The 24,054-nt window shown below is 36.6% G+C and overlaps 1 protein-coding gene across 6 annotated transcripts in view; it reads right to left on the reverse strand.

Moving 5' to 3' along the window:
* Positions 1 to 16,091, reverse strand: part of LOC307002323 (neural cell adhesion molecule 2) — a 198,081-nt gene extending 181,990 nt beyond the window's left edge. For 2 of the 6 annotated variants that reach the window (XM_079619852.1, XM_079619857.1), the window contains exon 1: positions 15,839 to 16,091. In XM_079619852.1, coding sequence (XP_079475978.1) covers positions 15,839 to 15,890 — 52 coding nt within the window. In that variant the 5' untranslated portion in view covers positions 15,891 to 16,091. Of the gene's footprint in view, positions 1 to 14,887; positions 15,034 to 15,838 lie in introns of those variants that run through there. The other 4 variants (XM_079619851.1, XM_079619853.1, XM_079619854.1 and 1 more) reach the window with 4 other exon arrangements.
* Positions 16,092 to 24,054: the final 7,963 nt, after the last annotated feature.

The raw sequence follows: 24,054 nt of genomic DNA on the forward strand, positions 1-24,054 counted from the left end.
AAGGGCTCTGGCACAGTAAAACGGATTAAGCAGATCAGGAGCTTTAATATCACAAAAAGTCAGAAAACTTTCACTGTTGTGTTCAACACTCTTTGAACCGCTGGTCATCAAAAGTCTATTTAATCGTTATCAAAAATGAACAGGCATGGAAAAATAGCAAAAATAATTAATGATCAAAGTTCCATTAACAATTTTAGTTCTTGGTTTATAGTCCTTTTAGAAGAGGCATAAATATTGCACTCCAATTAATAAATAAAAAAATCTAACTTTATTTCTTCTCCTGAACACAAAATAAGATATTTTGAATGCCGGTAATCAATCAGTTGATGGGCCCCATAGATCCCCCTTCCCCCTTAATGTGACTAATGGTCACATAAGACAAATTTCAGGCAAAATTTGCAGGCAAAAAAGGTCAGAAGTCACTTTCAAAACAAGCAGCGCAGCAAGTCTGTGTGTCCACCTTGACCCTGTTGCAAAATATGTGTGGGGAAATGTTTTGGAATTCCCAATCGTGTGGATTCCTATTGCAATTACTGGATTTCCCCCAAGTAAATTCAACGAACAAAGGTAAATGTGATCACATCTTAATTAGGGATGCTTAACTATATGAAAATTTTGGCCGATACCGATAATTATTTATATTTGAAAACCGATACCCAATATATTGGCCGAGAAATCTAAATCCAATTTTTTTTATAATTTCGGAGAGTCTGATTACAAAAACAAAAGTCTCACCATTAAAATCCACATGCAAGCAAACAAATTATAATGTTCTCACTATAATTTTATGTAGCTTATATGACAGACTTGCTATCCATGTTAAACTTTACTGAAGTGATTTTAATCATATTTAAAGCAATTCAAAACCATTATGGCGAACAGTGTGCATCTGAAGTGCCTCAGGTGAAGGCAATAATCCATTATTTAACGCCTTTAATATATCAGCCAAATGTTCTTATTGGGCCGATAACGATATCATTAAACAATTTATATAACGGCCGATACCTATATGGTGGCCGATATATCATGCATCCCTAAAGTTTTATGTGTTTGATTCACTTAAAAGAACCAACTGCCATAGTTGTTCGGGAATCAGAGTACACTGGGTATGCTATGCTGTATGTGTTTGATTCAATGACAATTTAAGTGTTTATTTACTAAAAATTAATATTTAGGATACACACAAGCCTTTGGGTGACCTATTTTTTTTTATGTATATCCGTTGCACATTGGGACTAAATGAAATGAGGAGTGAATACGGATTGGATACCTTTGCACCTATGTGTCAGCGAGATGTTTATTGACCGGTGTGAACATCTCTGATGTTCTGATGCAATCCCACCTGTCTTTGATGTTTCACACTCCACAGCAGCACAAACCTATTTGCACGAGCAGTGTCGAATAACCACCCAATAGAGCAGCGATGGCAGCTGGTGACACGATCACGAAGACCGAATAAAAAAAGTACTCTGAATGAATCACAGCAGCATCACATTTGTTTCCATGCTGGCAATAATGAAAGAAACCTCACCAAGCCCTCCTCTCACACACATTTCTATCTAATCCAACCACGCACAACCTGAACTAACCTAACAACAAAACAGTCTGAGATGTCTGAACCCATGACACTGACCAGGTTTTATTGTTTAAATCTCTTGCGATCAACATCCAATGTACCAATATTGGTGATAACAGTATTACACGAAAAAAATAAGATGGATAATTCACAGCTTGGCAACAAATAATAAGCTAGAGTTACATAGTCGTATGATGAATATATACTATTCAACAGTATTCCAATCGGACCAAGCATCAGGGAATGCTGTGTTGTTGTGTGTACTTTAAAGATTTTGAACAGCCTCTTCATTGGCTTCCAACTGAAGCGCTTTTAAACAACCAGAAATCTTTCCGCATTTCGGTTTTAACAAACAAGCCCTGAATTCTCATTTGGGTGGTAATTAATTACATTAAAGCTTTAATTAATGAACAGAAATCTCAGTTGGAGGCCAGAGCCCTGAGATTTTGAGTGAATGCTTTAATCAGAGGCAAAGTGGATCATAGGGAGAGAGAGAGCAGTGTTTACTAATGGGGACTGGAAAACAGCTCTCACTTCATAGGCATTCTGTACCAACTCCATCCCAAACATTTTCATATAAACCATCACTGAGTAGAACAATACTGCCTTGGCTATGCTTCAAAACAAGTGACAAAACAAGTACCGCTAACTATGGGTTAATCCCTGTGCAATGGCATGCAAGCAATGCGTAACATCCCTCTTCTCCCCATAATTTGGCAATTTTATACGTGCTCCTGACCACTGGTTCAAAACAAATGATTCACAAAAGGTTTCAATGCTTCACAAATCAGTGCTTTGAAAGCACCCCACATTAGAGCCAAGCTAAAAATTGTTAGCATGTTAGCCCCTTTGTATGCAATGGTGTGATTAATTGGCAGACAAGAAAAAAAATATTATTAAAAAAGATAAAATAAAGATGAATTTGACTGATAGCATTATTATTATTATTTCAAGATTTCTAAAGATACATTCTAAAAAATACTGGGTTGTTTCAACCCAATTTTGGGTAAAGTATGGACAAACCCAAATGTTGGGTTAAAAATGTAATTTAAAAATTCAACCCAACGGCTGGGTTTGTCCATATTTTACCCAAAATTGGGTTGAAACAACCCAGCATTTTTTAGAGTGTATCATGCTACGTTATCGTGAATTATTATTTGGCCACAATAATCGTGTAGTGAAAAATATGATATTGTGACATATCTGCTACATTCACCATTCACATTCATTGTACAAAAAACAAAACAAAAAAAAGTAACATACTGTGAAATGTCTTCATTTCTGTTTCTGTTTGGTTGTATATAGAATGGTATGAGGGAGAGAAAATTGCAAAATAACTTTCCATTTGGATGGATAATTGAATAAATAAGACATTAAGTCTTATTAGTAAATTATATGCAATACGGGTATAACCTGACAAGCACAAACCCACACACAAATCCACTCAAACGCAACTCCACACAGTCGGATTCTAATGACTGTAATATGACTGTGAGAAGTGATGTCATTACAGTCTCATCACGTTTTATACAAATGAGAAAGCCATGAAGAATGTGCAGAAAAATAAATTAGCAGGAGTGGTACTTGAGATTCAATGTTGTGTTCAGCATTGTTTCCAACACAAAATGCATGAATTAGGTACACACTTCTGAAAATAAATAACTACAGCTTAGCTAGCCCTAAAACTAGCTTCACACTACTGTAAGAAACTACTCGCTCGCCTGTTTCACGAGTGGAGACTGCACCTCTGAAAACAAGCAAACAAGGGAAAGCAGAGGAAGGCAAGAAAAATCCATCAGCTATTTCAACAGCAGGGGAGATTCATCTCTGTTGTGCAGTAAAGAAACACACAAGCGTACGCAAACACACACTCACAAAGGAATAGCATATGGGAGCAGGCTCAGGGAGATGTGGATTTGATAGCGTTCAGTTGCTCAGTCTGGTGAAACCTAGAGGCTGTGTGGTGGTGTTGTGTCGGTGTCAGCAAGATGAGCTGCTGCAATATGCCCCAAGTCAAATCCGAGCTCTGGACATATTGAGTGAAAGTGTGCTCGCATCTTCAGGGCCCTGCTCGATTTGATTACAACGATGCTTATGCCCAGCTCTTATTAGTCTTGATTTTGAACTGCAATCTATTGAACTGCAAAAAGTGACAACCTGCAATTATTATTTAAAGAGCTATTTATTTCTACCTGATAATAACCCATAATATTTAGTTGTGTTGGTGTACATTTAGGTATTCATCCATTTTAAATAATATATTTGCCTTGAATAAAATCAATTAACTTAGACGTTACCAAATGGTTACCATTTTCTTTTTCAGTGTATAGATTTGTGGATAGATACGTAGACTATCCACCCATCCATCCATCCATCCATCCATCCATCCAATATAAATGAAAATACTAAATTGTAATTTAAAAACAGGAGGAAAAAATAATATGTACACAAAAAGTACACAAATATGGTTGTATAGTTAGGATAGTAGATTATATATATGCTTATCAACATCATCAAATAGAGAGGGGATAGTGCTTCCCATATATTTTGTTGTTGACATCAAAATCAACACATTTATTCAAACTATAGTATTATCATCTGTCAATTGGTTGAAGCTTTAGACAGGCAGATGTCAACATGAACAATCACATTCTATGCAAGAAGGATAACTATGTTTTTTGGCAACACTAATATGTTTTGAATTCTAAATGATTGGCTTAATAAATGTTAAATAATAACAGTGATGATAATGATAATAATAATAATAAGTTGCCATGTTTTATTTTAGGATGTTTCTGGACTGGTACAGGTACTATGTTGGGTCACCTCTTAATATCAGGGATGAATAATATACCATATTAACAAGTAACTCATTTATCTATATTGAATATTTATACTGAAATGTTAAATTATATATATATATATATATATATATATATATATATATATATATATATATATACACATACACACACACATACATGTATATATATATATATATATATATATATATATGTATGTATGTGTGTGTGTGTATGTATATATATATATATAATGTTTTACATATACTTTGGTGTCATTTAACACAAACTAAATAAAACTAAGTGCTACAAATATAAAAATTTATATCGTTTTATTTATAATGTACATTATAATGCTACATTTAATTGTAGCATTTAAAACAATTTATTTGAGTCTTTAAAGGTGGGGTATGTGATTTGCAAAACGGCTGGCAGATTTTGAAAATACACAACTCAAATGGTCCTACCTTCTTTCCTTTGACTCCACCCATTCAAAGAACATGGACATGGATGGGGGGAGGGGGGGATGGTACGACCGATTGATTGACGCACTTACTGTCCAATGATTCTAGGTGGTCTTGGAAATGATTGGCTGGAGTTTTTCGAGTCCTGCCCGTTCCACAGACGATTAAATTCCTTTTTTTTTATTTCAGTGCTTCTAACTCAGTGGCTGTAAGTGGGTTAGGAATAGGATTTTAAGTGATTTTGAAAAAATGGCCAAAAAAAGAGAATTACATACCCCACCTTTAATGTTTTATTTTAAACTTAGTAAAGTCCAAAGTATATTGTAGCTCTAAAGCAAAACAAGTTGACACACTACCTTACTTTACATTTCATGGCAGTCAGACACCATGCCCCTCTCATTCGCACTTCCTCCTCCTGACTCTTATTCACCTCACCATCGGCAACTTTCCAATTTCCTCACACATTTGACACCTGCTAATATCACCATATCACCGCTCCCCCCCTTTCTGTGCTGTTTTGATCCGTCCTAACAGCAAAGCCTCCTGTGGCTCACTAACAAGCACCCTCCTGCTCTTAAAGATCACGAGTGCTCCAATTTATTTCTGCCATAGCACATCTTCCAGCTCTGATATCTCAAGCAACGATCCTACCGGTGGACTTTCTCTCCACATCGACCACTTTATTCTAGAGCTGTCGCCTTCCTCTTCCTCTTTGGTCCAGCCAAGTTCACTAACACGTTCCTTTTCCTTGCCACACTCTCACTCACTCGGGTAACCACTTCCCTCATTCCCTGCGGCCACATGACCCTTCACTTTTTCTCAGTGCCGGCCAGCACAGAGCGCTAACAGGTGCCCTACCCGGCTAATTAACAGTGTGTCCCCGAGTGGCTTTGGGACGGCTCATTTGCACACGGTGGGAACCCTTTCTAATTGCATTTTCAGCAAGCTGATTAAAACCAAGCCATAAATCACTTACTGCAGCTGACTTTGAATTGAGCCATCAGGCTTGGCAATGTGAAAACAACACAAGTTTTCCACCCAGTATGGCATATGTCACAGCCACACAGTTACGTAGGGCTGGATCTTTGAGATACCGCTACATTATAGAAAGCAAATATCATTTTGTTGCCCACTTTGTAGATTTAATTAAAGAGGGACCTACATGCATTGATTCAGTTGAGGCATTTGCACTCGAGGAGATAAAGAGAAGGGAAAAGCAAGAGAGAATGGACAGAGAAAAAAAAACTGCCATCAGATATCTCTTACTCTTTACACAGCCTGTAATGAACCAGGCCTGTCCAGATCCATTGTTAATGAGGAGACTTTCCCTGGTGCCAAACTTTCAGTTCGTATAGACACACACACACACACACACACACAAATTTAAACCCATGGGTGTCACAACCATACAGTATAAGACATATCTCACTGACTTGTCATTTAAATATCAGAAAGATAAGCGTTGCATTTGCTCAATGATTATTTTACCAACAAACATGGCAAAACTGCTAAACTGGGAAAGCTAACAAGGAATGAATAAAAATGTACAAGTCATTTTTCTAAATAAAATAAGTTATCTTTATACAAATGATTATGGTCACAACCCGGTCTGGGTAAAAAATTATCTATTGTCTGATTAATCGGGATTAGATCGATCAGGATAGCGATTCCTAAAATCCAAACAAGATGTAGCCATTAACAACGTGACCAGTGTAGCCCGATTCATGAACAAATGATTATTATAAGCGGTTTTTTGTGTGTGTGTGAATTAAATACCCCCCGCATGACCAGAGCTAATGACTCTTGTTAGCCGGTTTAAACAGAAAAACTGCCCTGTATAATTTACAGCATTGGCAGAGAGATAATTAATTTCATAAGAAAAATATAGATAAGAAAAATAAAAATAAGAAAAGGATGAAATATATTCAAATCAAATCAGAATTGAATCAAGATCTTGTGAATCAGTAACAAAGTAAATCAGGAAATTTCAATAAGTACAATCTTCTCAATCCCAAAAAAAAAAAAAAAAAAAAAAAATCAATCAGTGGTTGAAACTCTTATGGCTTGTTGGTCATGCAGTAAGCTTTTGTTTTAAATAAAGGCTCCACATTTCAAATGCATACATATGCATTTATACATACACACATTTTAAAATCAAACCAAAATCAAAGCTGTGGAAAGCAGGGAGGGCTGGGGAGCACATTTTATTGCATTTCCTTGTGATTTCTGAGAGTGCTGTGAGTGAGCAAAAACCTAAAGCAAAATATGGCAAGCTTAAAATTGCAGCATGAACAATGCCACTTTTTAAACACACACAAAATTACTGCTGATTAAAGACTTTGACAACCAGTTACATAATACCTTTTGGAAACTACTTTATCTAACAAAACTAATATTAAAATAATGATTAATTAATTAATATTCATCCTTATTACATTCAAAAGTTCAGGTATGTCTGCGGCGCTGGTATATCTGATACACAAAATAATAAATACAATATATCTAGATCTAAATCCTGAGGACAATATATACTCTTATTATACTATTTTATACAGTATATATGCATATAATACCATTGCAATATACCATTTATAGCCACTTTGCCCAGCACTAAAACTTACTCAATGTTAAAGAATTAGGCATTAGACATAACAGTATGACTTTCTGTAAAGCTACTTTAAAATGATGTGTATTGAGAAAAGCACTACACAAATAAATTTGACTTGACCTGACAGGAACAAAATCGACTGTTGCAAATGACACCTTACATCAGCCAATTCCGCTGTGTTGCAAACGTACCAAACCGTGTGTATCTTGAACAAAGACGGTACAGGCAAATATTTATAATCAATACGATGATTCCATATCAGAAGTTTACCGCACATCACATTGCAAAAAAAAAAAAGAAGTGTGAAAACGATTATGAAAAGCTATTAAAGTAGCGCCATAGTACAAAAGTGAGAAGACCGTGTGAATCAAAGCTACTGCCAAAAAAACAACAACACACCAATCAGATAAACATCGTCAAGCTCTCCGTAACGCATTCAGAAACACATCCAACACTACGAAAAGCAACCGTGTTCTCACAGACACACCGACCCTTAGGTACATTAATCATTAAAGCAACAACTGTCACATGATATGACTTATCTGTGCTTTAAATAATGATCCTCCGTGTGCGGCACTGCACAGACAGTGGCTGGCCATGAAAGCTTTCATCACAGTGATGAAATGTTCTTCGGTTGTACTGTGGCAGCAGGGCCAAACAGAGCTTTAATCATTCATTTACTTCTCTCAGGAAATACATATCATATTTACTCCTTAAAAGCAGCTATCGATGTCCGTCTCGCATGTCACTGCAGTTCTGAAATTCGGGGCCACGCAAATATGTTTAGAGGTCACTTTCCAATGTCAAACTGCATTATCACTAAAGGCGCTCACAGACCTGACTCTGGTTATAATTACATAGAGAGTTTGAGAGCGCATAGGGATACAATAGCATTGAAAATGTCCTCTGCATATCTCTATTTGAAGCTAAACATATTCCATATCACAATGACCTCAGGGGAAAATATATTTTTTGTATGAAGTATAGTGTGTGATTGAGTCAAGCTTCCCCAACAATACATTTGCATCATTCGCAGCAACCCAGGCAATAGGTTTAGCATTAATGGTCGTTTTTCAGGCTGATATGGGAGCGGTTGAAAATCCTCCCAACGGTCCTCATTATTGCCATTGTTTGGAGGCATAAACCACAGCAGCCAGGAACAGTGTCCCAAGCTAGCTGAAGTTCATTGTACAACATTTCAGGAGACATATTTTCATAACTCACACACACTTTTCATTCAGTTGTGCTGGTCTTTCTCCCTCTATCACTCACTCGCTGTTCTAGGAGATAGACTGGCACCTCTTAAAAAGGTTAAGCAGTGCTTTTGCGTTTCAGGGGGATAATGCAAGCTGATTGCTGAATACACTTAGCACAATGCCATTCTATCGCAGAAAATGAATCATAAAACTACAGGTTCAAAGCAGACGTGGTTGGAGGCCAGGTTTGTTTAATACATATTTTTAAAAATAGGTTTAAATGTCTGCACAAAACGCTAGAGAAGAATACAATGACTCGACATTTCTTTTGCCTTTTTATTTCTCAACATCTTTTGCCTTCACTGGGTCCTGTGGTGAGATAAATTATTTTTTTTAAGTGCAAAATGTTCCATGTAGCCTACTATAGTCTCTTAAATGCCATACTCATAAAAGCTTTGAATTAGCATTAAAAGAATTAGAATAGCATTTTCACACCTCTCATCTCCACAAATGTATTTCAATGTCTAACAATTTACATAATCATTTTGTGAATTTCATTTGTCACCAAAAAAAACATAAAACCTGTTAAATTTTAAAACCGTAAAACCAGTTTTACCCCACAATGGTCTGATAAAGTCTATGTAAATGTCTATGTCTGATAAAGTGCAAATGTTATCTATTATCTCCAAAGGAAAATTTAAGCAATTAATATTTGTTGTCTTAAAGTCACAATGCAACACATTTCAAAACAAATATTTTCTCCTCACACTTGTCTTTAGCCATAATCTTTCTAAATGTTTGATGCAGAGTGCCAGTTGTTTGAATTGGTATAACTGTCACATAGTGTAACACTCTCATAGTGGTTAAGGATATGGATATATGAGACCTAAGCCTTACACGGCCTACTCATTTTTTATTCTCTAACTTTTTATGGTCTCAATTCATCACTGTCGTCTAATCTAAATGTGGTGTACACTCGTGAAGAGGATGTTTGCTGCCAGCACTGTGCCCCAGGGAGAGAGAAAAAACGGTGGACTGCTCTCCAGAGTCTCTTTCCTCTCGTATCTGACCACTAGAACCAATTATCTCCAAAATGTCCCAGTCTGAGGACCAAGCCATTTTTTAAATGCATTGGTGGTCTTAGATTCAGACTCACTCAATGTTACAGTTGTAGAAACCACTGAGCAAAGCAAAATAGTGGACTATTTAACCACAATAAAGTCCTTCAAACAAGCACTGTCCAACCAACCAGATCAATATGGTTAAAACATTTGAGAGACTATATCAAAGTCTCAAACCTGCAAAAACGTACTGGCATAGATCGTTGATGGTTGAGCAAAAGATCAGCCATGTTGTATGCTTAAACTGTCAGAAGCATGCTTGAAAGTTGCACGAGATAAAAGAACGGCAGGTTTTAATAGGATGGAGCACTGTTGGCTATCTAGAACAATCGAGAGAGAACACCCATTAAAATGAACATCATTTCCTTAACAGTAAAATTGCACTCTATTGTATGGAGTGGCATGCTGACTCTTAATACTTTTTAAATTGATTTTCATATAGAACTCCCGCGGGGGGCAATTCCATTTCCATACGAGCTTGTGTGGCACTCTACTCACTCAATTAATCGCATAATACGATCAATTTCTGCACCAAGAGAAGTCACACACCAGCGTTTTCTCATAAGAACAGCTTAGTGTTTTAGCCTTTTTATAGCATGCTCCAAGCTCTGTTATGTAGTGTAAAAATCAAACAAACAAAAAACATGGCTAGGAAAATCTAAAGAGAAATGGCAGCATTTTTGATATCTCATCCCCTGCCACTGGAGGGTTGGGAGGAACACTGGAATTGTACAAGTTTGCCTAGAGCTGGTGAGAGAACCCAGTAATTATCTTTGAGAGTGAATGAAAGAAGAGGATTCATATAATTGGAATTAACAACAGGCATATCTTAAGAATTCCCAGCAGCCACTCTGTTATTAACAGTGATCAAATATGTGTTAAATGTATATTTAGGCTTTATGTAAATAAATAAATCAAAAAAGAAGGTAGGTTTTCAAAACAGAGGTTAAAGTTAAGGTTAAACTGTAAAACTGCTTTGGAATTATATGCATCGTGCTGTGCCAAGGTCATGGGTTCGATTCCAAGGGAATGCAAGAAGTCACTTTGGATAAAAGCATCTGTCAAATGCGTACATGTAAATGTAAATGGATTTTTAAGCTTATACATCTAACATTACTCTACCAGTGAGTAGAAAAACTAAAAGATGTACCTAGTACAAATTTATTTTATGATTTCAAGTAGGGATGCATGCTATATCGGCCACCATATGTTCATTTTTAATGTTATCGTTATTGGCCAATAAGAAAATGTGGTCGATATATTAAAGCCGATAAATATGGATTATTTCCAGCTGAGACACTTCACTTCATGATATGCGCATCCCATGATGGTTTTGAATTGGCTTAAAATATGATTGGAATCTAATAAATAATATAATTTAGATGTATCTGCCAATTTATCGTTTATCATTTTTCAAATATAAATAATTATCAGTATCAGACAAAATGTTCACATTGGTGCATCCCTAATTTCCAGATGATGTTTTAAAACAGAAAGAATGAATAGGTGTTGACTTTATACAACAAAATAATATATTTTATACATGAAAATGTACACTACCGTTCAAAACTTTGGGGTTAGTACGATTTTTATTGAATAATTTATGAAAGTAGTCTCTCTTATGCTCACAAAGGATGCATTTTTTAATAAAAAATAAAGCAAAAACACCAATATTGTGACATTTATAAGTGACACCCCGGCATTAATTTCTTTAAAAACAAATCAATTGAACAGTTGTGTACATTTAAATGTTTATATACATAAAAAATGTCATAACGTTCTAAGGGTTATTGCTTTAAATGAAACCAAAGTATGATGTGAGACATTAGTAATGACAGAGGAGCTGTTAATATTCATAAGCAGTGAACACTGTCACACTTACATGTGAAAAGGTAACATGAACTTGTTAAGGTCCCCCTGTGGTGATAAAGAAAAACATTTAAATATGTAATTTTGGTGATCAAAGATGAGTTTAAAGGGATACAATTATTGACTACAGGGGGACTTTAACATCTCTGATGCACCTTGATTCGTTATGGTTAAGTGATTGAAAGGCTCCTATCCTACTAACAGACCTGTGTATTAACGTGTGTTTGATGACTTCAAAGAAGTAGCTTTGATTGTGTTTGGACTCATCTAGTGATATTTTCTAACTCACAGAATCCTTTTTGCATTTTTAAACTTGCATTAAGACATTATTAGACGGAGGGAAACAGTCTAATGATGGCCATGGTGATTTCAGGTTTTACTATCCTTGCCTACATTGTGGGGAACCAATGCACAAATCCTGACCCACACACACTTTCATTCCACTAATTTACAACCACATCCCACAGAAATGCCCTCAGAGAGAATGTTATGGCGTTCTAATCAAACCACTATACATTCACACACCACTACTGCACACAATTCCAGGGCATAAATCTATTAATGCTCCACTGTTAGCATTCATTGGGAGATTTGGAGGAATCCCTTCATTATAGCATTTAACACCTCGAAGGACTATGCCCACTGAGACCAGCACGGCACACAATTTATCACCGGGAGCTTCAATGAAGCTAGATACACACACACACACACACACACACACACACACACACAAACACTGCTATGAGCCAACCTACAATAGCAAAGACCTGAGAGCCAAGAGCTAGAGTCCTAATGGATATCAGCACAGCAAATTGCTCTCCCTCTCTGAAGACAATCCAACAATCCTGAAAAGAAAAAAGCGAGTTAAAAGACAGTAAAGCCTTTTTAAGACAACAAGTGGCCATCCGTTTAAAAAAAAAAAAACACACAAAAAAAAACAGGCCCAGGGGATTTTTAGCAACAGCCCTGGAGGTGCAGCAGGTGTTGCGCAGGGATATAATTCATGAGAACGTCAATCTAAATTACAGTTGAACTGACATCACACACTCAATCTAACAAGCCTATATCATCAAGGGATTTCACTGATGATAAGCTGATGAACAAGCCAAGGTTCAATGCAACTGTCAGTCACAAAAATCTTCCTAAAACAACAAGAGAAGCACTAATTAAAGTGGCCTGATGGTTATTCTAGAAGAGTGACATCATAATGTGTGAATTCTTGTGAAGTACTTAGCTCATATTAAAAACAGCTAGCGTACAGATTCCCAATGTATTCTTAGTAAAATTCTTAATAAATAAAGTATGTATATAATATCCGACACAACCTTGCTCGAGGCAAAAAAATGTTCATTACTTTAAATCTAACAATGGGTATTTTAATTAACGTCTGTGATTTGAATTTTTGGAATTAGTTTCCCAAAGGGTTTTCATTCAGTGTCCCTTTCTGCAGGTTGGTGGAGACAAGTTCAGTGTCTTTTTGCATCATGAATGAGTCATTGAATCAGTCAAGGGCTGTTCACACTGACAGCAATTTGCAGGGAAATAGTAACCAAAGGTTATTCATTTTCAAAGAGAGTTACACGAGTGGCAAGAGTCAATTTACGAAAACGAGCAGCAACAGATCCGGCGACTACCAGTAGGAGCCCAGCAAGTGATCCAGACGCTAATAGAGTTGGATACCACAGCAAAGTAAAGAAGAACAGACTACTACCAACCACAGTACGACCTAGAGTGATTTAATCGCTGCTTTCTATTAACTGTTCATTAAAAACTCTGAGTCGTTCACAAGCAAATCAAGTCTTGTAATCATTGTGTCAATATACAAAAAGCAAAATAGCATTTTAGAGTATTCCGTGAATGAGCATGGCATTGGTTGGGGTTGCTGAACGAACATCTCGTTCGTTGCTGAATTTGGAACCGCATACTACTCCAATTTTAATGATATCCTTCATGGCAGGAATAGTATCGGTTCCGAATTCAGCAACTGTTCTTGAACGAAATTAATGAATGAACAAATCATGTTGTTTGAATATTTGCTGACAAACTCAAGGAGTCATGTCGTTCCTTCAGTTTGTATGAAGAATTAAGAATGTTGACTGAAAGTCAAGAAGAAATGGAGCATGTCACAAATGAACCGAAACTCTGTGTATAGGCTACTTGCCTCAGAGACATGAGAATAGGCATATAGAAAGCTTGAAATGTCTTTTAAACAAACCAATAACAATCAAAAACATTATTTAAATTATTTAATCCAAATGAAAAGTGAATTTCCCTCTATATTCGCGAGTCAGCAATGTCAACTTCATCTTTGTAGTCAACACTGACTCAGAAAACACTAGTTTCATAATAAACAATAAAAAAATGTCTAAACGACACATTCATAAAAGGCTACTTTTGCCAGGGCTTTGCACCAAACTTTTTGTGTACACATGTTCCGCCCCACAGCGGCATATCATTGCTGCCCCACAGTCATTGAGTCTGTAAAAAAAGTCAACAAACTGAAAAAAAATAAAACCAACGTTTTTTTTTTTTATGTATTATGTAATGTAATCTTGTTAAAATGGATTTTATAACATTGGTATCGAAAAAAGTATCGTTCAGGAACCGGTACCGAAGGCAAGGTATCGGTATCGAAACGATACCCAGCCCTACTTAAAAGATTCATTCAAAAAAAGATTTTAACTACCACCACTTTTAGCAAAAACAAAACAAATTTATGCTTTCAACTTTACATGTCGCATAATTCAGTTCTTTCATTTTGGTTATATTTTTTTCCTTTTTCCCCCCCCTTTTTACTCCAATTACTTGCGTATGCTGCTAAGTAGCCTAAATAACAACTTAATTTTAAAAGTTGATTAACTTTGTAGCCTATTTGTTGTCAACACGAACTTTTGTACTCGGTGCCAATATCAAAACAATGTCAAATAATATAAATATTTAGCAAATTATCATTCACAACAGACTTGCATGACAGCATGTTTCACATTGCCACGCCTTCCCAACGACACAACTCGGCCACTCTGGATTCATCTGGAATAGAGTTCGAGTTGGTGTTCGAAACTCCACTTGAAGCAAAATGCGTTCACATTAGGTTAAGTTGGATCTGCATTTCAACACCCGTGCGCCCAAACTCGCCAAAACGTGGAATTAAAGTAGTTTAATTGTTTATCTGTTGACTAGCATGTCACCTCGCTGTGTAAATATGCACTGTGTAAACAAAAGCTTGGTCTCTTAAGTTGGATAAAGACTAACCGTCATTCAGATCCGAGGAACGGTCTTCCATCCAACGTTTTCCCACTAGATGCATTCCATTTCTGTTTTGGAACACATCGACAGTGCTTGTTGCTGGTGGTCGCGCTTTTGTAAATGGGTTAATATGTAGCACTCTGCCCCCACCTGCCGTCCCGTGAGAAGTACCAGCCTCTAAAATACATACACACTTCACAAGACTTTGGCAGCTGATGGTCATGTTAAAAAACGCGCTTTAGTCACTGGAGCTGTGTTTTGAACTATATGACGTGTGTTTGTTATTAACATACTAATGCACAACGCGCCACCACCCATATGCAACCTTTATTCTGGTTATCTCAAGAAAATAACTCTGTTCAACGTGCACTTAAATTCATCTTTTTCTAATGAAATTATTAATATTAATAACATAAATAAATATATAATAAAATTATATATAGCCTAGCCTTATTTATATATATAGATGTAGCCTGTGTATAGCTACTCATCCTTTCACGTAGGCTACTTCTATTTATATTATAGAAATGTAGTATTTTTTTACGTAAAAGAAGCAAACAAAGCATGTCATGCGTAATTGAAAAAAGTAACTTTTTTGTCTGAGATTACGATCAAATGCAATCCATAGCCAATATCTAAATCTAGCAAACGCTAGATCTCCACCAGACCACCTCGAGAACCGTCTGCAAGAATTCTCAAGCCCCACATGAGTCTGTGATAACAAGTGCAAACAGAGAACATTTGCATTGTTAATAAAAGGTAAGCTTAATCTGTCAAAAGAAATGTTTTCTCCAAAGGGACGTGCCCAAACTGCAAAGCAGCGCACAACAAATCCGCCCCACTCCTCGTAGCTACGTCCCCCTCATTCAGATGGACCCCTTCAGCGAAATGCATGCCTGAGAGCAAGTCTATTTTCTCACACTTCTAATTTTCATCCTCACAATCATGCGTCCATACCTTGGCTGCCACCGACGAGCAATCCGAGGAAACAGAGGACGGTCCGAATCATTTTCAGCAGGTCCTGATGGACAGCGGCCAGTGCTCGAAGTGAGTTGAACGGACGCTGGACGCTGGTTCTCCCTCTCCGCGCGTGTCAGTCGCTGGCGCGCACGAGCTCGCTCACTACTCACTCGCTCACTGTCTGCCACAGACGGGATCTGTTGAGGAGCTCTAAGCAGCTGTGCCTCAATGCAGTACTTTTTTCAAATGCGCCGAACCAGCCCAACCTACCAGCAGCAGTGCATCGCGGCAGGTACAAACCAATGTCCATCATCAGATCAGACATAGGTATTGATTATTCAGTAGCCTCACATAAACAGTGGAGTCCTGAAGTCTAAAACCACACTAAAATCTGAGCTGTGGTCCCATTTAAGCGCGAAATTAATCGGTTTATAATTTTGAAAAATTTAGCCTACAATAAAGAAAGGGCATGTAAAATATTTAAAATCAAATATATTTTATCTTTCTAGGTAACTTATCAAATAAGAACATTTGCGACATGGTCATTGGTCAACTGACTCCTTTGGACAAAAAGTCAGATGTTTTTGCTTCCAATAAAGCTTAAGGTGATCTTTAAGACATTCTCAAATCATTTTGCATTTGTATTCCAATTTTGTGAAGAAGAAGAAAAAAATTTCATGTGAATGAAATAATACGTAAAAATCGTGGAAAATAAAGTTTTATATAAATAAAAATAAAGAAAATAAAATAAAAATTAAGAAAATAAAAATTAAGTCAGTGCATTGCATCATACAGTATCACATGCAGTATGAGGTTCCATATATCCATTCCATATACTATACGGCATATATAACTTTTAGTCAGAGAGTTTTGGTAACTAAACCATTCCCCAGGCTCTTTGGCTTGTTTATCTAATTCCAGGCAGGAAACTTAAAACCCTCAAAATACCTCCATTGGGGCATTACATCAAGCTACATAAACTTCCTTTAACGTCCACTGGTGCATGTGGAGGGTGGGGTGGGTTGGGGGGTTGAGAAATGATAGGGTGTATAACTTTAAGTGACTACAAACACTCCCTTTTTTGTGGTCCCTGTTGACTGGTGTGACTCATAACTTTGCATGGGTCAGAACATGATACTGGAGTTACTAAAGCTAAACCCCCAAAACTCACAGACCACCAATTTAACATACTGCACTCCATTACTCCATTACTAACATACTGTTCCATAATTGCTTTTTTTTTTAGCTCATTTTTTATTTACTCATAACATACACACACACACAACTGGTGGCAGGAAAAATATATGCGACTTTTAAAAATACCATTTCACCTTGACATAACACACACACTCCCTGCAGAGAGGATGAGATTCTGGAGGAGAGGCTTAGTGTATGTTTAGGTAACGCATGGCTATGGTTCTGTTTACCTGCAGCTTAGTGATGTTTGTTTATCTAAGGAGATGATGCAGGCACTGTCATGGAAAAAAGCTATTGCATTAACGCGGAGAGGAGAAGAGCTGTGGCAATGAGCCATGCACTATACAAATCTAGAGAGAACAGAATTAATTTGAGGGCAAATTCTGTCAAATATCAATTTCAACACATGATGATTTTGTAGGCTCATCTATACAGTTAGTGGAGTCCAGCAAAATTGTCAACACATAAGTACTTATTGTCTCAGCTATAAGATGGAATGCCTGCAATTTCTAAGAACAAATTCCTGATCGCACAGTTGTGAATGCTTTAAGGTGAAAGAAGAGATTTTAGCTAAAAGAAAAGTCAGTGAGTGCAAACAATCACCTTCCACTTTGATAGCAAAGGCTTTTTCATAGAGTTCCTATATGCTGCAAGGTTTATAGTCTGAAATTATAAGACTCAGCTTTGACTCTATTATAATGTTTGAATAATGTCCTCAAGGCTGGCGTCCCGCTAGTTCAGTCAGCTGAATAGCCATGTTCCTTTTAGGATCTCAACATTTAATGTATAGGCTATATCTCAAGCAAATCTCTGTTCGGCTCCATGTCGTTCTGTTCCATGGATGTTTTCTGATCTGACATAAATAACAGGGGAAAACAGAATCTATAAAAGAGGAACTTCAAATTAAGCAGCAATTTCAAACGGTGACTTATTCATGGCTGCATGGTTTTGCTTCTATTGGGACACACTATTGATCTTTGAAATACATGCATCACATTAAAGCTTCTGAATGACCACAAATGACAACTATTCCAATTATCTATGAACATATTTTGAATGACTTCTTTCATTTCCTGAAGGACTGGTGGAAATGGACAGAGCCAAATGCATATTTGGGTGTAATAGTTTTTCAACAGTGGTTTTCCAAATGAAGTTATTATGCTTATTACGCTTAAAAGCTCCACGATGAAGAGGAAAACCTCTCAATTTCAAGCTCTTCTGCCCCTGACAGACACAACACTTTGTAACTCTCCAGATAACATCATTAATGAATATAAGTGGAATGAATACTTTGTCACAGTCAAATGCTCAGCATACATGTCACATATGAAAGGAGCTTTAAAACAGGAAGCTGAGACACACAGACAGTGTAGATACGGGATTAATGAGTCAGACTCGGAGAGAATGAGATGCTGTGATTAAGAGGTTCCTGTGTATCACAGACCCGTTCAGAGCATTGTCTCTACCTGTGTGGCTGGAGCGAAGAACCATGAAACAGAATACTGGCCATAGAAACGTCCTGCAGCACATGCTGGACTAGAGATGAGCCAAAACTTAGAGGTCAGAAATGTTGATTTAAGCTCAAATATCCTGAAGTATCAATCTATAATATTATGCCACGTTTCTTTTGGCCAAGGCAGAGGGAAAGTTGAACTGAGAGTTGCAAAGTCATTATGTACCATAAATCATCAATTTCTTTTTTTAACAAGAAATGAATTAAAACAGTGGTTCTAACCTGGAGGTTTTCCTAGGGTCACATACAAAAGGTAAGGTAAATGCAATTTATTAAATACAAGACCACAATTATTTTATTTATTTATTATTATTTCTTTTTCTTTTTCGTTTCCTGTGAATTATTGGCTGCTAAGAGGATTAAAACCATTTAAATTCAGGGCACAATTAGAAAACAACATGGTTCATTTTTGTTGAATAAAATTGAAGAAAAAAAAAAGAATTGAACAATATGAATAAATAAACTCTTTATAAGAATGGCATTTCACAAGACATTACAGTTTTTCCGAAACACTAAACCCCATTCTCTGAACCAAATTCTCCATAGCCTAAACCAATTTGTCGAATAAATCACTCTTTCTGTAAAACGTTAAAACAAGTTCAGGTAGTTAAAACACTCTTTTTTTCAAAACTCTAAATACATTTTCACTCACTAAAACACATTTCGCACTGTGATGCACTCAAAATGCTAAACACAGGCAGGCAAACGTTAAACACAACTGCAACACAGTTGTCGTCGTTCACACACGACGACTCAAAATTGTTCACACTAATTTCTAATGATGTGATCAAACTGTACATAATGCAAGTCAGTTCAGTGTCAAGTCAGTTCAGCCAAAATTGACTCAAAATGTTGCACTGAATGTTGATACCAATAATGGATGGTAACAATAAGAGGGAGAGGAGGAAGAGTATGTGTAAAAGAGGTGGTGAACAAGGAGGAAGAGGACGAGGAAGAGCAAGGCTGGATATGGCTTTAGGGTTTTTCCCTTTGCCTGCAAAGATGACATTGTCTGTGATGTGGACAAAGTCCTCTGGCCGGACCCAACATGAAGACATGATGCTGAAGCAGAATCAATCTCTCACTGACCTTGATTTTGCAGTTGCACAAATCTTCTGAGTAACTATAACATGCTTTTCATTTAGAGTTTGTTACTGTAACCTTTTTGGCTTTTGCAGTTGGGTCACTGTATTTGCACAGTATTGAAGAGCTGAATATACAGACATTCAACGGGCCTACTATACAATATCCATTACAATACTACACTTGCAGTGCATACAGTATACAATTTATTCACCTTACTACTGTACGTTGTCATTATATGCTTTTTTACGTAATTGGAAAATGAATTACTTTGTTACAATATACTTTTTTTTCCCCTGTAACTGCATGCTTTGGATCAGTGTTCTCCATTATTTTATGTAGTGTCTACTGAATGATCTCTAGTGTTTATCAGTTTGCTGTGTATGATCTGAAAGCATTGTTTGATTTTGAGTTGGTTTTGAGGCAATTGTTTGATTTTGCCAGAAGAGTCAGAGGTTATCTGAATGTGGTTTGAAAATTTGGTTTTGTGTTTAAGGTTTTGAGAAAGTGAGTGATGGTTTCAAGAAATGTGTTTTAGCAATTCAGAAACACTTGAATACATTCTCACAATCACAACATAGAATAATTATGGTTGGCATGCTAACACGGACCCCAAAAAGTATATTATTAATGTTGCATATACATTATAACATTTAAAACTTTTTGGTGTATTTTCTTTCTTAAAAATGCTAATGCACATGTATAGTCTCTTAGCTATTTACTTTACATGCAAGTATGCTTGTACAATTCCTAGCTAGCAGTTAACAGAACAATATTTGAGTAAACGATTTTGAATTTAAAGATAAAGATTTTAATGTTTTGTTTCAGCTACACTAAATATTTAAGTGGAATTATAGTTTAATATTATGTGGACTCAAATGGAATAAGTTCACAGAACTCATAAACAGTTTTTAAACTTAAATGTAGGGGAGAGCGGCGCACAATCTAACGCTTTTTGACTTTCTCAGTTTGTGTAAACCTACTTATTGTTCAGAGTATTTACTTTTTCCCGCATTTTCCCGCATCCCACACGTCTAGTACACTTATGTGGTTTTGTTCATTTATTTCATTAATTAGTTTATACTTTATTCTTGATTTGCCCCGCTCTCCCCTATTAAGGCAACCGGTTTTCTCAAACGGTTTGAGTTACCTTAACTCATTGGATATGTCTTTAATCTGTTTTTCAAATATTTGAAAGCCAAACAATGTATTTCTGTCCACAAATACATTAACATTACTCACTCTTGACATTTGAGTATTACTACATCCTGGTTTCTACTTCTGGGTTTGCGAGCTTCCCTCTTAACTCATGTTGCATCGTTTCACACCATTGCTTGTCAGACGCTGAACTCATTCCCGGCATGTCAGACGTCAGCGGCCCCGTGTCCTAACGGCCTATATGCTCAGAGACAGAGGCAGAGAGCTGAGACTGAAGAGGAGACACATTCATCAATAAGCCATTAGCAATCCTGCATTGAGCATCTGCAGCCGAAAGCTTCTTCTTACAGCCTCATTCACTGTCTATTCATTGATCCTAGCATGTGTTAACTGAGCAGAAACATGGACGCGACATCACTGACACCGTCACTGAGCTGGTGATTGGCCGTAAGTGAGGGCCAGAAAACTAGGAGAAGTAATGATAATGAGCTGATGGTTTGTGAGACATTCAATACATCATTTGTGAATGAAAGTATTGGTTAAGTGATACAAAAACTAAAAAATAATGCAGATAAGGATGTTAATCCCACTGAACATAATGCGTTGTTTTCCATGACGTGTGCCTGGGTGTGTGCAGGCAGAAGAAGACAATGGCTGCGTTCCAGTACAAAATTGTCATGCCCTTGACTTCCCTCAGTCTCGTTCACTCGGATGTACGTCAATGCTTACGCTGCACGAGTGCCCACTACTGGCAGAAAGTGTAATGGGCTGAATTGGAATGTCCTAAGCCCTTGATCACTTGGAATCAGCTGTTGATTTATTATTTAATTTTTTTTCCTGTAAGAATTTGTTTAATGCAGCTTTCAAAGTATATAGGTTAGGTTGTTTTAAATAAAAAAAAAATATAACTAATATATCGTAGAGGTGTTTGTTGTGGTGGTGGTTAGACGATATCTGTGGTGACGTCACAATCGTACTGCATTGTGGGACATATAGGTGCCTGAAGTGTACATATGAAGTAGACTCGGTCCCTCGGGCAAAATCGAAGGAACGAGGGTCTGTCCATACAAACTTCCCTCGTCCACTTCACGAAGTGGAACGCACTTCAAAATGGCGGCAGGTATTTCCCCAAAGGGAAGTGCTTAGGGAAGTTCGCAAGTGCGTGTCTAAAAGTGGACTGAACAGAGGGAATACAGACACTGATGAACATAAACCAGGTGACACAGATGAAGATGATTGACAAGACACAGGTGATGATAATGAACTAATGATGGTAGACATGGCAACGGATGAGTGGCGGGAAAACAAAAGACATGTGACTAACAAGACTCAACAGAAACACAACAGTTACAACGTGACTGTCTATTTATGTAATTTACACTCTAAAAAAATAAAGATTCCTTATTGACATCTGCAATTTTCTTCTCTTCTGTATTAATCTTCTTACAAAAATATAAATAAATATATCAATAAAAATTATAATAATAATATTAGTGCAATTATTTTGCATATTTCATGCTTAAAAGATTAAATGGAAATATTATATTGTATGCCAAATCTAGTATGACCTATACTTCTCACGAGCGGCACCAGGATATATATTGTTTAAAGAACATCATCACAGAGCTGATATAACTATGTGCAAGACATGGTAGACAGACATTATGGCCAACCTTAAATACACTAACACACCGTACACACACTGTACAAAAATAGGCAAACCAGCCTGAACACAAACCTTCTAATAATTTCTTTTGACACTTTAGACGTGTTATTCTGTGGAAGGAATGATGTTTCAGACTTAAAAGTATAATTTAAAAGTTACATTTTACCCCATATAATTAGACCTAATTAACTATGACGGGCAAATAAAAAGATGTTGGCAGCCTAACACACCAATTATGATGACATTTTCTCTGGCAGAGATTGCATTTACTTTATAATGCTCTTTCCTTTACATCTCAGAAACTAAACCACCGCAGCAAAAGGTATTTTTTTATCAGTCACATTTTTTCTATATATATTTTCCAGTGAAGGCTTATCATTCCGGTCACTCACCATGTCTTTCCTTAAATGACACTTGGGAGTTTCTGCAGCCAGAATACAGGGTCTTAAATATCTGTCCATCTCTGAATCTTTGGCTGATCAATGTTTATATGTGACCCAGGACTACAAAACCAGTCACATGGGTAAATTTTTTGAAATTGAGATGTATACATCACATTAAATTCGAAAAAATAAGCTTTCCATTGATGTATGGTTTGTTATGGTAGGACGATATTTGGCCGAGATACGACTATTTGAACATTTGGAATATGAGGGTGCAAATACGATTGTGCTGCATTCACTCACAAAAATAAATGTTATATATATTTACGATAGGAATGTTACAAAATATCTTCATGATCTTTACTTAATATCCTAATGATTTTTGTCTTAAAGAAAAATCGCTAATTTTGACCCATACAATGTATTGTTGGCTATTGCCACAATACCAGTGCGACTCGTGACTGGTTTTGTGATCCATGATCACATATGTGAATAAAATCCTAAATTCAGTCTGTTCATTATGTATAGGGATCTAGTCTATTCAGAAAATTTGGACTAATATAATTAAATTGGAAATTTCTCCACCCACACTTTGGGACACATATCTGGGGTTCCCAAGTGTCCTATCTGAGCATTTGACTCATCTCAGGTCTCATTCAATGACAGCCATAAACTGCAATAAAATGTGTCATACACATATCTGTCTGCACATTGCATGTACTCCTATTATAGGAATTAAAATCATTATATTTAATTGAACAACAAATTAGTCAATGCTAGCCACACAGTGACATTTTGGGTAAGTATAAAGGTTGCTATTAGCAATGTATTGCCTAATAATACAGCCTTGAAATTTCAAACCCTGGCTACATTTGTGTGTGCTGGAAAGGAGTTTTTTCCCGTTACCTTTTCAAAAAGAGATTTTGAAACGTTTTAATGTTTATTTTAGCACAAAAAACATACAGGTTGCATTTCTTCAAAGGTTGATTTTGGATCCTTGTGAAGTCCAACTCTTTTTTCATGTTTCTTTTTTCATGTCTTTTTTTAAAAAACCAGAGCTCTTTGTTTTGATGTTGTTGAGCTGTAGTCTGACATTTATAAGAGAGAGAGAGAGAGAGAGAGAGAGAGAGAGAGAGAGAGAGAGAGAGAGAGAGAGAGAGATTGGAGTTGGACGATTTGATGCTGGTAAATAAACAACTAGTCTTTTACACTG

Source organism: Phoxinus phoxinus, assembly GCF_949152265.1.
Source record: "Phoxinus phoxinus genome assembly, chromosome: 7".
NCBI classification, from domain to species: Eukaryota; Metazoa; Chordata; class Actinopteri; order Cypriniformes; family Leuciscidae; genus Phoxinus; species Phoxinus phoxinus.